General features: G+C 35.8%; 1 protein-coding gene across 1 annotated transcript in view; it reads right to left on the minus strand.

Moving 5' to 3' along the window:
• The window catches only part of XRN1 (5'-3' exoribonuclease 1), a 113,220-nt gene that overhangs the window by 88,395 nt on the left and 8,336 nt on the right, over positions 1-16,489 (minus strand). The window contains exons 2-10 of the mRNA XM_077756726.1: positions 15,182-15,414; positions 9,810-9,907; positions 8,511-8,620; positions 8,310-8,420; positions 6,524-6,606; positions 3,715-3,802; positions 3,462-3,630; positions 2,507-2,574; positions 2,061-2,198 (exon numbers count right to left, since the gene is read on the minus strand). Of these exons, the coding sequence (XP_077612852.1) occupies positions 2,061-2,198; positions 2,507-2,574; positions 3,462-3,630; positions 3,715-3,802; positions 6,524-6,606; positions 8,310-8,420; positions 8,511-8,620; positions 9,810-9,907; positions 15,182-15,414 (1,098 nt within the window). The remainder of the gene's footprint in view (positions 1-2,060; positions 2,199-2,506; positions 2,575-3,461; positions 3,631-3,714; positions 3,803-6,523; positions 6,607-8,309; positions 8,421-8,510; positions 8,621-9,809; positions 9,908-15,181; positions 15,415-16,489) is intronic.

The following is a 16,489-nucleotide window of genomic DNA, read 5'->3' on the forward strand; positions in this document are numbered from 1 at the left end:
TTTTTTTTTTACCTTTTTAAAATGTTTATTTATTTATTTTTGAGAGACCAAGCACAGCAGGGGAGGAGCAGAGGGAGACACAGAATTTGAAGCAGACTCCAGGCTCTGAGCTATTAGAACGGAGCCCAGTGTGGGGCTGGAACTCGCAAACAATAAGCTCATGACCTGAGCCAAAGTTGGAGTCTTAACCAACTGAGCCACCCAGGTGCCCCCTGGATTCCGTCATTTTTATAACTGTTAACTATTCTCCACTTCTAAATTTTTCTCTCATGCAACTCACTTGCTTTTCTATAGTTCTCTTATTTCATCACATCCTGCCCATCTGTTTTTCCTCCCTTATGATCTCAACTTTTCTCTCTTTTATTTTCTGATTGCCTATCTACTGCCAGGGACTCTCATTAGTTCTTCCTATTCCCTTATCCCCATTCCCTTTTGTTTATCCAAACTAAGGCCTCTGCTAACTTCCTGGGCTTGGGCTTTTCTTCTAGTTCCTCTGTGTCAGTGTCCCTAATGTTAACTACATAAGCCTGAAGACTTGGGAAGCTTAAGGAAGGAGTTGAGACGGGTAGAGCCAGGGATTACTGAGGTGTAATTTTTTGAGTACAGATTCCCAAAAAGTTGCTGAGCTTGTTCTCTTAAGAGAAATAACATAGTAGAATGCAAACTGACCGCTCTTAAGTTCCAATGAGGAAAGCTAACCAATTAGGAATACATTAGAGAAAATCAGGGTAACTGCTCTTTCTGGAGCAAGAGTTACTAAGCTTGAACCTAAATAGAACCAGTATAGAAAGGAGAGTGCAGGAAACTCCTCAATTTTATCAGAACCCAAAAGCTTCCAAAGTTCAGAAAGCTTCAGAAGAGGTTTATTTTCCACACTAATACACATAAGACATTCCTTAAGTTTATTAGTGATGTTTTATAGGGTATTAGCATATTCTAAATGACTCAATCATTAATTTATTGAACACCTAGTATTTATTACATACTGTGTAATAATTTCTCCTAATCTAGCCTATGGTTATATTTTATATTTCTATAGAAAAATCACTGATCTAGTTAACATCTCAATATTAAATGTTATATAAGTACCCACATTTTACAAAAGGTAACTAATTTTTTGGGCAATTATATTTAGAAGTTTTGCTACACTTACTAATAGAATGGATGAGCAAAGAAAACAGAATGTTCTTTTTCAAAGGTGAAAATAAGAAGTTGATTTTTAGAGGTGCCTGGGTGGCTCAGTCGGTTAAGAGTCTGACTTTGGCTCTGGTCATGAACTCACAGCTTGTGAGTTCGAGCCCCATGTTGGGCATTGTGCTGACAGCTCAGAGCCTGAAGCCTGCTTCAGATTCTGTGTCTCCCTCTCTCTCTGTCCCTCCCCTGTTCATGTTCTTTCTTTCTCTCAAAAAAAAATAATCATTGTAGCACCTGGGTGGTTCAGTCGGTTAAGTGTCTGACTTCGGCCCAGGTCATGATCTTGTTGTTTGTGAGTTCGAGCCCCGCTTCAGGCTCTGTGCTGACAGCTCAGAGCCTGGAGCTTGCTTCAGATCCTGTGTCCCCCTCTATCTCCACCTCTCTCCCCGTTTGAGCTCTGTCTCTCTCTCTCCTTCAAAAATAAACATTAAAAAAATAATTTAAAAAATAATAAAATAAACATTAAAAAAGAGAGAAGTTGATTTTTATTTATTNCGACTTCGGCTCAGGTCATGATCTCACAGTTCATGGGTACGAGCCTCCCGCGTCGGGCTCTGTGTTGACAGCCAGCTCAGAGCCTGGAGCCTGTTTCAGATTCTGTGTCTCCCTATCTCTCTGATCCTCCCCTGGTTACACACACACACACACACACACTCTCTCTCTCTCTCTCTCAGAAATAAATAAAAACAACAACAAAATGATAGGATCTAATAGAGAAGAAACCAGATTTTTAAATGTTCCATAGAAAAAGATAAGAAACGAAATGAAATGAGGCAACTCCAAAAATAAGAAGAAAAGTGAGGAGCATAGAATATCAGTTTAGTTTAACAGCTAAAAACACGAAAGGACACCTAAGAAATAGATACCTTTGCTTTTTTCTTTTCCTTGTAGCTCTTGGCTTCTTCTGCTGCGACACCTGCTGCTTCATTGAGGTACTTGTTACCAACTTTGCTTTCAAACCACTTTAGGTCCACAAAAACTTCACTGAAGTGTTCCCGATCAAACTATACAAAAATATTTAAATTCATTTAAAAATAACTGAAGTATGTCTGAAAGAATACAAATGAAACTGTTGCTACTTATGGGGCATAGGAAATCAAAGAATGTTTCTTTTTTATGCACACGAGGACTTCATCTACTATTATGAAAATTAAAATAAAAAAGCAAATAAAAATAAAGATAATTTAGGTGAAACTATTAAGAATGATCAATTGGAGTAAAAGTACCAAAACTTTTTCTTTAAGTACTATGTAATTGGTTTCTGACCATTTATAGCTATCCTGGAACAGGAAAATAATACCTGGTTACTTACGTCTGACAGTTTCACAAGGTATTTCTCAAATCGAGGTAAGTTGAGATATCCATTTTCATTAATATAACCTAAAAGGAACAAAAACTAAATATCTACTAAAAGCTGATGTTATTTTTTTGAAACAATTCTATAAAATTCTTTTTTACAAAATGTTTCATGTTGACATTCAACTAATCAAGAAAAACACTCAAATGTTGGGCAATATAACTGGTACTAGTTTCTGTGAGCTTCATGTTATTATAATATAAAATACGTAAGAACTAAAGCAAAATAAATTCCAGGTTCACATAATAATCCTCCTACATTTCCAACATTTGTTAAATTAAATATGTTCTAGAATCTATACAGATTACTTATTTGATATGTTAAGTTGAGAAGAACTAATGCCCTGCTATTCTGTTGTCCATTTTATTCAGCATTCTCCACTGTTTATCAATTTCTCATTTTAATTGAAAAATCTTTCCCTCATTTTAATTTTTTTTAATATTTACTTTTTAGAGGACAGAGACGGAGCACAAGTAGGGGAGGGACAGAGAGAGAGGGAGACACAGAATGTGAAGCAGGATTTAGGCTCTGAGCTGTCAGCACAGAGACTGATGGGAGGGCTTGAACTCAGGAGCTGTGCAATTATGACCTGAGTGGAAGTTGGACGCTTAACTGACTGAGCCACTCAGGTGCTTCTCTTTCCCTCAGTGTACATCTTTCTTAAATAATCAAAGGCAGAGATTAGTTAGGTATCGATAAATGAGGCTGCTTAACTCTTGTCATTTTCTTTTCTTGTGAACCACTGAAAATTACAACCTCAGAGCTTAGTGCCTTAGACCAAAGGAAACTCCCAATTTTTTCCCTACGTTAGCTGTGCATGCAATAATCTAATAAACTGAGTGACATTTTTAGGGTTAGCTGAGTGCTAAATTAAAGTAGCCTTTTCAAAATAATATTAAACTTTTCTTACCACCAAGTTCTGGCAGGATGGTAATATATGTTCCATAAAGAAGAGGCAGTGCATCATGATTAATATGTAAATGAGGTAGATGAGGGATAAAATCATTGCCAACAAGAAATCCCATCAAAATCCAATCATCTATTATCCTTTCAATATCATATTTAAATGTGATCTTGTCCTATAGCAAAATGGAAAAAAGTCAACTTGTATGGAAATTCTTGCTTGCACATTTTCTTTGTACCAGAGCTATATTAATACTTACTTTCAATAATGAAAACTCATAGTCAATATACTCTCTCATTAAAGACAAGTGTAGGAGGTGAAATGTGGTTTCTTCTGGTGCGCATACCCTGTAATCAGTCAGATGATCAATATAGAGTTAGTTACATCTTTAAGGTTCAATTTAAAAAATGCAGTGAAGCTTAAAATAAAACTTATCATTAGAAGATAATTAATCCTTAAAATCTAGGCATGTAATTTATATGAAAGCTGCAGGGTAGCTAAAGATAAAAGATAAAAGTATAATTATAATAGATATAACATAAAGTTCAAAATAATTAGTCTGCATGATGCTTTCTATGGAACGATTCTTAGGATGAAGAAGGCCTAAATAATAGATAACTGATTTAAGGAAGCAGTGGGATCTGGACCATTGAAGGCTGGCCACAAGCAGAAGGCATACATATAAATGAGTATATATACTTTTCTGCCTACTGCAGTACAGACAAAGGCTTCAATGATGAATCTTCATCACTCCTTTCTTCTTATCTTTCCCGGGCTTGGTATAGGGACCTATATTCCTAGTTACTGGCCAGTACTCCAAGCTTAACCAGAAGTAAGAATATAAAGTGACAGTAGCATTTAAAAATTTTTTAATGCTTATTAATTTTTGAGAGAGACAGAGTGCGAGCAGGGAAGGGACAGAGAAAGAGGGGGGCACAGAAGCCGAAGCAGGCTCCAGGCTCTGAGCTGTCAGCACAGAGACTGATGTGAGGCTTGAACCCACGAACTAGGAGATCATGACCTTAGCTGGAAGTCTGACACTTAACCGACTGAGCCAACCAGGCATCCCTAAACTGACAATAGTGTTTTAAAAGAATTATGTATCATGAGCAAGTGGATCTATCCCAGGAATGCAAGGATGGCTCAATGTAAGAAAATAAATCAATGTAATAGATCACATTAATAAACAAAGGAAAAAACACCATACCATTAACTAGCAAAGAAAACATTTGTTAAATTCAATACCCTTCAATGATAAAAGTACTTAGTCAAGTAAGAAGGGAACTTCCTAAACATGAACAAAGGAATTTATGGAAAACACCAATCTAATATCATATTCAATGGTAGAAGACTGAAAGCTTTCCTCCTAAGATCAGGAACAAGACAAAGATGCCCATTTTCACTATAGTTCTTCAACACAATACTGGAAGTCCTAGCCAGGGCAATTAGGCAAGCAAAGAAATAAGAGGCAATACAAACTGAAAAAGAAGTAAAATTATCTCTGTTTACAGATGCCATGATTCCATATACAGAAAATCCCACAGAATCCACAAAAGTTGCAGGATACAAGATCAACACATGAAAATCAGCTGTGTTTCTACATACCAGCAAAAACAATCCAAAAAAGAAATTAAGAAACAATTCTATTTAGAATACCACTCAAAAGAGTAAAAATTTAGGAAGAAACTGTCTGACCAAGGAGGCAAAAGAAAAAAAAATAGAGGCAAAAAACCCAAAATCATAGATAGAGAAGAAAGATGGGTCCCAGAGGTAGAAAAGTGAGGGCTAGGCAAAATGGGTGAAGGTGGCCAAAAGGTGAAAACTTTAAGATAATTAAGTCCTGGAGATGTAATGTACAGAATAGTGACTACATTGAAACATTTTTTTAAAAATATTTTTATTTATTTCTAGGAGAGAGAGAGAGAGAGNAAATAGTGACTACATCGAAACATTTTTTAAAAAATATTTTTATTTATTTCTAGGAGAGAGAGAGAGACAGTGCGAGCAGGGGAGGGTCAGAGAGAGAGGGAGATACAGACTCTGAAATAGGCTCCAGGCTCTGAGCTGGCAGTCAGCACAGAGCCCGACGCGGGGCTCGAACCCACGAACCGTGAGATCATGACCTAAGCGAAAGTCGGACGCTTAACCGACTAAGCCACTCAGGCGCCCCCATCAAAACATTTTTTTAAATAAAAGCAAAAACAAATAAAAAAACCACAGAGCAAGGCTTATATATTAAAACTATAAAACACCTCCAAAAGAAATTAAAGAAGACACAATAATTGGAAAACATTCTGCACTGATTAATTGGAAGACTTACTATAAAACTGTAAATAGCACCCAAAGGAAGTACAGAATCAATGCCATCCCAATCACATTTTTCCACACAAACAAAAAAAAAATCCCAATAACATTTTTTACACAAATAAAAAATCCATCCTAAAAATTATTAAGCTCATGAGAACCCAAACAGTCAAAGTAATCCTGAAAAAGGCAAACAAAGTTGGAGGTCTCACCCTTTCGGATTTCAAAACTTACTACAAAGCTTCAGTAATAAAAATATGGTGGTAAGGCATAAAGACAAACATAGAGATCAACTGAATAGAATACAGGGCCCAGGAATAAACCCTTGCATATATGGTCAAGTGGTTTTTGACCACAGTGCCAAGACCACTCAATGGGGAAAAGACAGTATTTTTAACAAATGATTTTGGGAAAACTGGATATCCACATGCAAAAGAATGAAGTTGGCCCTTTTACAAAATATAGTAATTCATAACATGGACAAAAGCCCTAAACGTAAGAGCTAAAACTACAAAACTCCTAAAATGGGAAAACAAATTATGACATTAGATTTGGCAATTTCTTGGATATTACACTAAAAGTACAAGCAACAAAGGAAAAAACAGAATGGACATTGTCACAATTAAAAATTTTGTGCATCAAATGACACTATCAGCAGAATAAAAATGAATGGGAGAAACTCTTTACAGATCATTTATCTGTTAAATGGCCATTATTCTTAATTTAATTGTTCTTTCTTTTAACATATATGCAGTATGATTTACCTTTGTGTCTTTTTGCCACCAAACCGAACCTCTTCTCTTAAAAGAGAGAAATGTGCCTCATGACTTGTTAATCCAAGCATGATCTGTTGAAAAATGATTAAAAACTGTTTCTATTCTCTTGTTTTTTATAGTATCAGGTTCATAAAAGCAATTAAATAAAAAACATTTCTATGTAGAAAAAAGATGCTTATTTAATAAAAACATCAGCACATTATATAAATATCAAAATTTGGTCCACTCCCAAGTTATGAATGGGCTAAAATGAATGTATTTTTCTAAGAAAAAATGTTTACCTTAGACTGACATCACCGTTGTAACTGCCACTCTGCCCACCCCCCACAAAAATCCCCAAAACCTTCTCTAGGTTTTCACACCTTTCCATGTGCCATGGGGAAAATGGGTAAGAAATTAGAAGTTGTAGCTTTCCATGATAGAGGAATGTAAGATTCTTCTGGAGGACAGAATACCTCTACCATGTGAAAATTTAAAGAAAAACACCTAGAAAAGGTCATTTTCATTTAATTTTCTCATATAGTATTATAGTATTCTTTCCTTTCCTTTTCTATTTTAGAGAAAGAGAGTGCATGCACAAGGTTAGTAGGGGCAGAGTCAGGGAGAGAGAGAATCTTAAGCAGACTCTGTACAAGCACTGAGCCAAATGCAGGCTCAATCTCACAACCCTGAGATCACAACCTGAGTCAAAATCAAAAGTGGAATGCTGAACCAAATGAGTCACCCAGGTGCCCCTCTCATATAGTATTCTAATGTCCAAAGTAAGTCATTCAAATAGTCTAGTGAGACATATCAACCAATATATATATAAACATATATTGTTTATTTCATTCTTGATTCATACAAAACAAGATGAAACATTTCTGAAGCAATCAGGAAAATGTGAATACCAAATGGTTATTTGTATATTAAACAGTGATTGCTAATTTTTATGTAGGATAATGGCATTGTGGTTATTTATTTTAAACAGCTCTTCTCCTTTAGAGAAAGATTAAATGATATAATGCCTGGAATATACTTCAAGAGTCAAGCGAAGTAGGAGAAAGGAAATAGATGGCTAGGGATAAGAAAAGGAAAATTATATAATATTTAAGGTAGAGTATTTATTTTAGGTTGAAAATTATTTAAGGTGGATAAAGGCTATATAAAGTTTCATTGTATTATCTTCTGTACTTTATGTTTGAAAATTTCCATAATAAAAAGTTTAAACAAAAAAAGTAAAGTTATTTGGGTCATGGAGTTATCAGATCAGGTCTTATTAAAAGTTATGTATCAAGCATGAGGTTAAAAAGCCCCCTCTACCCTGATCACAGCAGAGTACTCATAGCACTAGGATCAGCCAAGTGTGAAAATTATAGAGACCTGCTGATCATAAATTACGGCAAAAGAGGTTTTTTTTAAATTTTATTTATGTATTTTGTGAGAGGGTGCGCATGCGAGTGGAGGAGAGGTAGAGTGAGAGAGCAAGAGAGAATCCTAAGCAGGTTTGCACTGTTAGCACAGGGCCTGATATGGGACTTGAACTCTTGAACTGTGGGATCATAACCTAAGCGAAAACCGAATGTTTTGGTTTGGATGCTTAACTGACTGAGCCATCCAGGTGTCCCAAAAGACTTCATTTTCTAATTGTTTTGAACTTTGCTAATAGCAGAAGTAGCAATCATTATCATGTCTCCAATATTTGTTTCTACAGCCAGAAAGCTTCTTATAGAAGTCTCTTAGATATTTAACTACAATGGCATAAGGTTATAATAAAAACAAATGTTATACCTACCAAGTCAGCATCTAAACCATAAAGACAATGTCTGGTGTTTGGATCATGATCTGGCTTTGCTTTCTCAGATCTGATAAATTCCATGATTTTATGTTCTCCTTCTCCGGGAGTCTAAATATGTGTTTAAAAAAAAATGTGGTAATATACTATACGTTAGAATATTAAATTTAAAAATATCTTTAAATAAAAAACGATAATAACCTCATGGCCTGAGAAGTAGATGGTAACTCCTTGCCACGACTTATCTGTAGAAATTTTCATATTTACAAAATACTTCAGGTGTTCATGTAACCTGGCCATGAATTCAGTCCCTATAAATAAAAAGTTTTAAAAAGTTTAATCTGAAAAAAATAAAAATAAAAAGTTTAATCTGAGAGAGACATAAAAAAGAGTGAGTTCCCAGAGACAACATGAAATTAGATCTGAGTGTCCAGGAAATACCTAGGTATTCCTCCAAAGGAAAAACCCTCATGCTTATCTTTAAAAGCAAGTAATTTTGTACCTTTCCCTAGAAAATATTACAACTGCTTCTCATTTCACTGCTCACTGTAAAATGAAGTTAATTTCATGTAGGTAAATCAAGAAATGTTACGACTGCCTCAGAAGTATGTTTCAGTATCTTCACACAAGGGCAGAGTTTCAACTCTCTAATGACCTCAATCTTCTATTTCCTCTGCTGGCTTCTGAATGTTTTTTAAGGCCTGTAGTTTTAGTCAGATTGCTAATAACAACAACAATAACAACTATTATTATTATTACTGTTTACCTGGAAAATTATTATTCTGGAAACTGAATTTACAGTTATTCAGGAAAAGTCCAGAGGGTCAATAGTCAAAGGCAACACAGTCTTAAACCACATCAGGATAAAACTGGTTATTAAATCAAGCAATGTATGATAAGAACACTTAAATGAAAGACAAAATTACCATAGTTAGTAAAGAAGTCATGAGAAAATGAGATTTTAAGATTTTTTCAAAGTAAAAGAAGATAATGTGTTAGACAAGCTCTAGTAAGTACAAAGAATGTTGTTGCATATAAAAGTTATATTAAACTTATAATACTGATAAATTCATTTATTCTTAAAGTCACAGAATTTTTGACTGCCTTTAAGAAATACAATAGTAAGTGCTCTGGACTAGGAGAATGGGTTTCTTATCCCAAAAACAACAAGCCAGGTCCATGAACATGACTCAATTTCACTGGGTCAGTTTTCATACTAATGGTGGGAGTATGATGGATCTTGTAAGATCCTTCTATGTTTGGAAGGGTGTTCATCTGGGACAGTCCTGTCCACAGCTGCTTTTTATCAACATCTGTAAATCCCTACTGTGGGTCTTTAGAGGAGCACTTATTATCAAGGTAATCAAGATATCTCATGAGGAGACACAACTGGGAAAACCGCAAATGGACTCTTAAGGACAAAATACAGACTAGAATACATCTGAAAAAAATTTACATTTACATTTAAATCTCTTAGAATTTTTCTCTCAGTGAATTTACCTGGTGTAATACAGTTGGAATCAAATCTGGCCTCTGTAGGAAGAGTTTCTCCTTTTTCTAACGCCTTCTTTATTTTGTCTTCTGCCTCTTTTGCGGACCTTAAATGTTAAGGGAAAAAATATCTTAAGGGTTTTAGGAAAAAGCACAGATTTTTACATAAAACAAACTGTTATTTAGACACTTTTTAAACTAAAATATTAATTAACCAATTTGAGGTTCGAAACATAACACAAGTTTTGAAATGATTATAATGATAAAGATGAGCCGCAGAATTGTTATTTACTTAAAGAATTGAGTTTTTCAGATAACTATAGGAGAACATTACAACACTATAAAATTGACAAATTTTTACAAATATTTTTTACATATATTTACAAAGTAGTTCTTTAAAATTTTTTTTTAATGTTTATTTATTCTTGAGAGAGAACGAGTGACCATGAGTGGGGGAGGAGCAGAACAAGAGAGGGACACAGAATCTAAGCAGGCAGCAGGTTCTGAGCTGTCAGCACAGAGCCCTACATGGGGCTCGAAACTCACAAACCAAGAGATCATGACCTAAGCTGAAGTTGGATGTTTAACCAACTGAGCCACTCTGGTGCCCCAAAGTAATTCTTTTGAAACTGATCCAGAACAATACAAATACTTATAATTCTTTCCTTAACATAACTCAAAAGTATACAAATAAGCTCAAAACTAGAGCATTAAGCATTCATTATACATACATTTTACACTGAATAATAATATCAAACAGGAAGTACATTATTAAAATGATCTCTAAGAATATTACATAAAAATAATTTTAAAATTGCAATTACAATTGGGTGCAATTTGGGTTTCCTCATAAAAAACATTTAAAATCAAAGTCTAGGGGCGCCTGGGTGGCTTAGTCGGTTAAGCGTCCGACTTTCACTTAGGTAATGATCTCGCGGTTTGTGGGTTCGAGCCCCGCGTCGGACTCTGTGCTGACTGCCGGCTCAGAGCCTGGAGCCTGTTTCAATCTGTGACTCCCTCTCTCTCTGACCCTCCCCTGCTCACGCTGTCTCTCTCTCTCTCCTAGAAATAAAACATTAAAAAAAAATTTTTTTTTAATCAAAGTCTAATAACATTAATGGCATCATGACTTGCCAAAATTGTCTCATTTTTGAGGCAACAGGATTTACTGAAAAAAACTTGAGTTTTAGAGTCAGACAGACCTAGATTTGAAAACAGGCATCCCAATTCCTGTTTTTGCTTCTCCTGTCTGTGGCACACAGTATAAACCATGTGGCATTTATGTTAGGAAGCTCTGCTTTATGTACTTACTACAACCTCTATCTACTGTGCCCTGCAGAACTGTCTGTGATAAACTCTTCTTCATATGTAACTTCTCTCTCTTACTAACCCCTTCAAAATAACAAAAACTATGAAGATATCAACTTATTTGTCATTTCTCCAATAGAAGCCATTCTTTGCTCTTTTCTCCCCTTCCTTCCTGTGATTGAACAAATAATTATTCAATGTTACTATGTGACAAGTTTTGGGGATATAACAGCAAAGATTCCTATTTTCACAGAGCTTACACTCTAGTTGGGAGACAGAAAACTTAACAGCCATAATGTCTACTGTGGCTACATTATAGAGAATGCATGGGACAGGGACAAGGAAAGACTACTGAAGCAATCTAGGGGGAAGATTATGGTAGCCTAGGCTGAGATAGTAGCAGTAAAGATGAAAACAAGTAAATATATATGACAAATTTAAGAGACTGGATAAACAGGAATTAGGTGTGGAGAATGAGGAAGAAGTAGTCCAAATTGCTCCTGGGACTTTCTGGCTGACCAGCTATTTGCATGGTGTTACCATTCATTCACTGAAAAAGGAAGCAGAAGGAAGGCAGTTTTGAAGTGGAGTTCAGTTCTGAACATGTTAAGCCTGAAATGTATCTATAGTATCTGAAAGGAGAAATTTGGATATATAGGGGTTCTGGAGAGAGATATCCACCAGGAAGATAAATTTGGGAGTTATCAGTATAGACACGGTAATTAAAACCATTGGATAGGATCACTCAGGACCAACAACAAAACCTTAAGAAAAATCAGTATTTAAGAAAAAGGCAGAAGAAGCGAACAGGGAGACCAAGAAAGTGCATTCAGAGAGTGTGGTTACATAAAGGTCAAGGAAAGGAATTTCAAGAAAGAATGGTTAACACTGTTAAAAACTGTAGATAAACAAAGTCATATACATAGAGAATTCTTCTTTAGATTTAGCTATACAGTCTATTCATAATCTTGTAAGGGAGTTTTAGTGCTAGGGATGAAAGCCAGACAGCAGCAGATTTTAAAATGAGTAAGAGATGCAGAAAGATTATATGTAATTAAAGATTATGGGGAAAATAGTCTCTATGGAATATGAGAAAAAGCTGATTGTAGGATTTCAGGGAAACATGGAGCACTCAATGTCAGCACAATATTTAGTAAATGCTTTTGAGGGCTATGGTGGATTGGCCCTCAACATCCATTTTATTCTCCTAGTTTGTCTTCTGATACTGGGAGAGGTTAGAAAGCTAAAAGATTAAATTCTCAGGCTTCCTTGCCACTAGGTGAATGGATATAACTTAGATTCTGTCAGTCAGACATCTCCATAAAAGATTTAGAAGGGTGGAAGTGCTGTGTGGTGAAGTCTGTTATGACTGTTGAGGCACTGGGTTTATGGGGTATGTGTATTTCACCAATAGTGAAAGAGTTCTCAATATTCAGTAGTTTTGTAGGTGCTGAGAAGCAAGGTGCAGATCTACCAGGAACACTGGGCTCTGGAGCAAACAGATACAGTGGTGACTTCTTGATTGCTGAATTACAACTAAAGTGATGTAATTTTGGAGCCAATAATTCAGGTATACCTTCTTTTTTTTTTTTTTTTAATGTTTTATTTATTTCTAGGAGAGAGAGAGAGACAGCGTTAACAGGGGAGGGTCAGAGAGAGAGGGAGTCACAGACTGAAACAGGCTCCAGGCTCTGAGCTGGCAGTCAGCATAGAGCCCGACACGGGGCTCGAACCCACGAACCGTGAGATCATGACCTAAGCGAAAGTCGGACGCTTAACTGACTAAGCCACCCAGGCGCCCCATCAGGTATACATTCTTAATCCCTGGATCACAGATAAAGGAATACACTCCTGGAACCACCTGTTCTGGTGGGGGCCTCTGAACTCATCTTCCTGAATGTTGTAGTAATAGCACCACTGGTGGGTCAGTTCTATAGTGCTGTTCTGAGTCACTCTTGAAGGCTCACCTAAATTCCCATCCTTTTTGCTCTTACAATGATTTTTATAAGCTCTTAATTTTTTGTATTATATCCCCTTCTGCTTAAAATAGCCAAGTTTCTATTTCTGCAGCTGAAAAATGATATAGTGGGCTTATATAATCCTTTCTCAACACTACATTTTCTAGACCAGTAGTTCCCCCAAACTAGTTTAACAAATACTAGGGGAGTCTGGTAAAAATAGTTTCCAGGGCTTAATTTTCAGAGATTCAAATTAAGTAAGTCTAGGGTGGTACCTGACAATCTAAATTTACTAACACATGGTCCTTGTCTTTAAAGGTGGGGTGCCTGAGTGGCTCAGTTGGTTGAACGTCCGATTCTTGGTTTTGTCTCTGGTTGTGATCTCATGGTTTGTGGGTTCTAGCCCTGCGTCGGGCTTTGCGCTGACAGCAGAGCTTGCTTGGGATTCTCTGCTCTCTTTGTCTGTCAAAATAAGTAAAGCAACTTAAAAAAAAAAAAAAAGATTTCACAGGGGGTGCCTGCGTGGCTCAATCAGTTAAGCGTCTAGACTCTTAATTTTGGCTTGGGTCAGGATCTCACGGTTTGTGCTGTCAGCATGGAGCCTGCTTGTGATTCTTCCTCTCCCTCTGTCCTTCTCTCACCTCGCATGCACCATGCTGTCTCTCTCTCTCAAAATAAATATTTAAAAAAAAAAGATTTTACAGTTGTTCCAGTATCTTCAATATCTTTTCTCTTTTGATACTTAAATCAGTATTTTTCCATCCTTTTCCCATTCTCATTGCTAGCCTTCTCCAAGGTATACTCTCATCTTCCTTGATGATTTCCATACTTGATTCACAGGTGCCCTTTCCACTCCTTTACCTGCTGTTGTGATGAAAGAATTCATTATGCTAAAAACCCATCACACGCTGGACTCAGGGTTTCTTTCCATCAATTCTATCAACTGTCTTTACTTATTCTACTCACAAATGATCTCATTGTTTTTAAAAACTATTCCACATGCTCAGGATTTTGACTTTATGTACCTCTGCTCATTTTTACTTTTCCTACTATCAAACTCACATAACTGGGGCTGATAATACCTCAAATGTTCTAACTCAGCTCTCCTCTCATACTCGATCAATCACCTTTTAGTCTCACTTGCCTATCTATCTAACTTGGACCAATGCTCAATCAGAGTCAGCATCTAGCCCACGGTTTGGGCATTTAACAAATGTTTGTTGAATTAAATTGTCAATGATGTTTCCATTAGAATAATCTCTCATTTCACCCCGTAGTTCTCTAGTTCAGGGCAGACTACTTGCAGAGCTTTCTCTACTAGTTGACCCTTGAACAGCACAGGATTGAATTGTGTGGGTCCACTGTACACAGATTTTTTTTAGTGTTTATTTTTGAGACAGAGAGAGAGAGAGAGAAAGTACACTGAGTAAGGTATGGAGGGGAAGAAAGAGGGAGACAGAGATTTGAGGCAGGCTCCATGCTGACAGCAGAGAGGCTGATATGGGACTTGAAATCACGAACTGTTAGATCACAACCTGAGCTGAAGTCAGATGCCTAACCGACTGAGCCACCCAGGTGCTCCCATTGATTTTTTTCAATAAATACAGTACAGTACTGTAAATCTATTTTCCTTATGATTTTCTTAAAAATATTTTTCTCTAAGCTTACTTTATTGTACAAATATGGTATGTAATACATATAACATATAACATAAAATATGTGTTTATTGTTTATGTTATTGCTAAGGCTTCCAGTCAACAGTAGACTATTAGTAGTTAAGTTCTGGGGAAGTCAAGTGATATGCACATTACTGACTTTGCGGGGATTGGTGCCCCTTACCACTGTATTGTTCAAGGGTCAATTGTACTGCTATTATCAAGAAGTTTTAAAATCTGTGGAATGACAGTAACTTTATACAGCCCAACATAGTTTTGAGAATGACACTTTCACTACTAATTTGTTTACTTGATTGATAAAGTGTGACATAATCAGTTATTTCCAATTCTGGGGGAATTTAGGCAGAAAAGAAACATGCACTGCATTAAGTCAATTATCTTTAAAAAATACATTTTATCAATCTAAATAGTATTCTCAAATAAACCACAAATGTTTTACCTAAAACGCCTCCCACGCTGCTGGTTCATCTTTGCTCGAGGAGCCACACCATCAACAGCCATAAAGAACACTTTTCTAGGTTTAATGATGCGAAACAACACCTCCAAGTAGTGAAAAATATCAGTAAAGATTTTATCGTCTGATATTCTGAAGTGAACATCATCATCATTAGGATGGGAACATTGATGTATGATTCCATTCATGTCCAGGTACAAGTTGTCAAATTCAGGAATCTAAAAAACAAAGAAAAATGATGGAAATCATTACTATAATCAACAATGGGTATCTAAGCAACTAGGAAAAACACCTGATAAAAAGCAGGATATAGAGGCATTCTTACTATATAAAAACTAAGAAAACAATCATAGTTGAATAAAGAAAGTAAAGAAAAAAATGAATAGGAGAAATTGGTAAGATGGAGAAATATTATACGGCTATATAATGTACCAAAAATGATCAAATTTACTGTCAGGAAATGATCTACCTATTTAAAATAAGATAACATGGGAAAATACCGCATGGTAATTGGTACTCTACTACTAGCTTGCCATCAACTTCTCAAAGCCTCAATTTCCTCTATAAATGGGTAATATAATGCCCATTTAAAAGGCCGTTTGTACACGGTCATTAAAAGGTTTTACAAATGATTTAAAGGCCTTATTTAAACTATATACACACACATACATACACATATATATGGTATGGTTTCACGGAGAGTCACTGATTCGATCATAGATTATGCCAAGAAATACAGGAAACTTTGAAAACTGATCTGTTTTTGATATGTGGATTAAAAATCTTCTACACTTTGGCTAACGGTTGTCTACTTTTTATAAAAAAAACTTTCATGGTTCTGGTTCTCATTTATTTTTCCTTTATTTAAATGTTTGTAAGCAAGTAAGGGGAGCACTACTGAAACAAATACACACTGACAAGGAAATGAAATGGGCACAACTTAATAGTTGGAATATTTAATGTAATTAAAGAATTTCAGAGTAGTCTGTCTTACTTACTAAAGTATTTTATGTACTAGGTATCACATTAAAAAGATGTAAATGCCCTTGTTGAGTAACAGGCTCAAATGAAATGACAATTGTCTGCACAGCAAAGGAAACAACCCACAAAACTAATAGGCAACCAACGGAATGGGAAAAGATAGTTGCAAATGACATATCAGATAANCTCAGTACAATCTCAAAAAAAAATGAAATGACAATTGTGATCATGGAGTTTTAAAAATTTTTTTTATGTTTATTTATTTTTGAGAGAGAGAGAGAGAGAAAGAGAAAGCACAAGCATGAGCAGGGC

The sequence above is a fragment of the Crocuta crocuta genome, unplaced genomic scaffold (genome assembly GCF_008692635.1).
Source record: "Crocuta crocuta isolate KB4526 unplaced genomic scaffold, BGI_CrCroc_1.0 scaffold337, whole genome shotgun sequence".
NCBI classification, from domain to species: domain Eukaryota; kingdom Metazoa; phylum Chordata; class Mammalia; order Carnivora; family Hyaenidae; genus Crocuta; species Crocuta crocuta.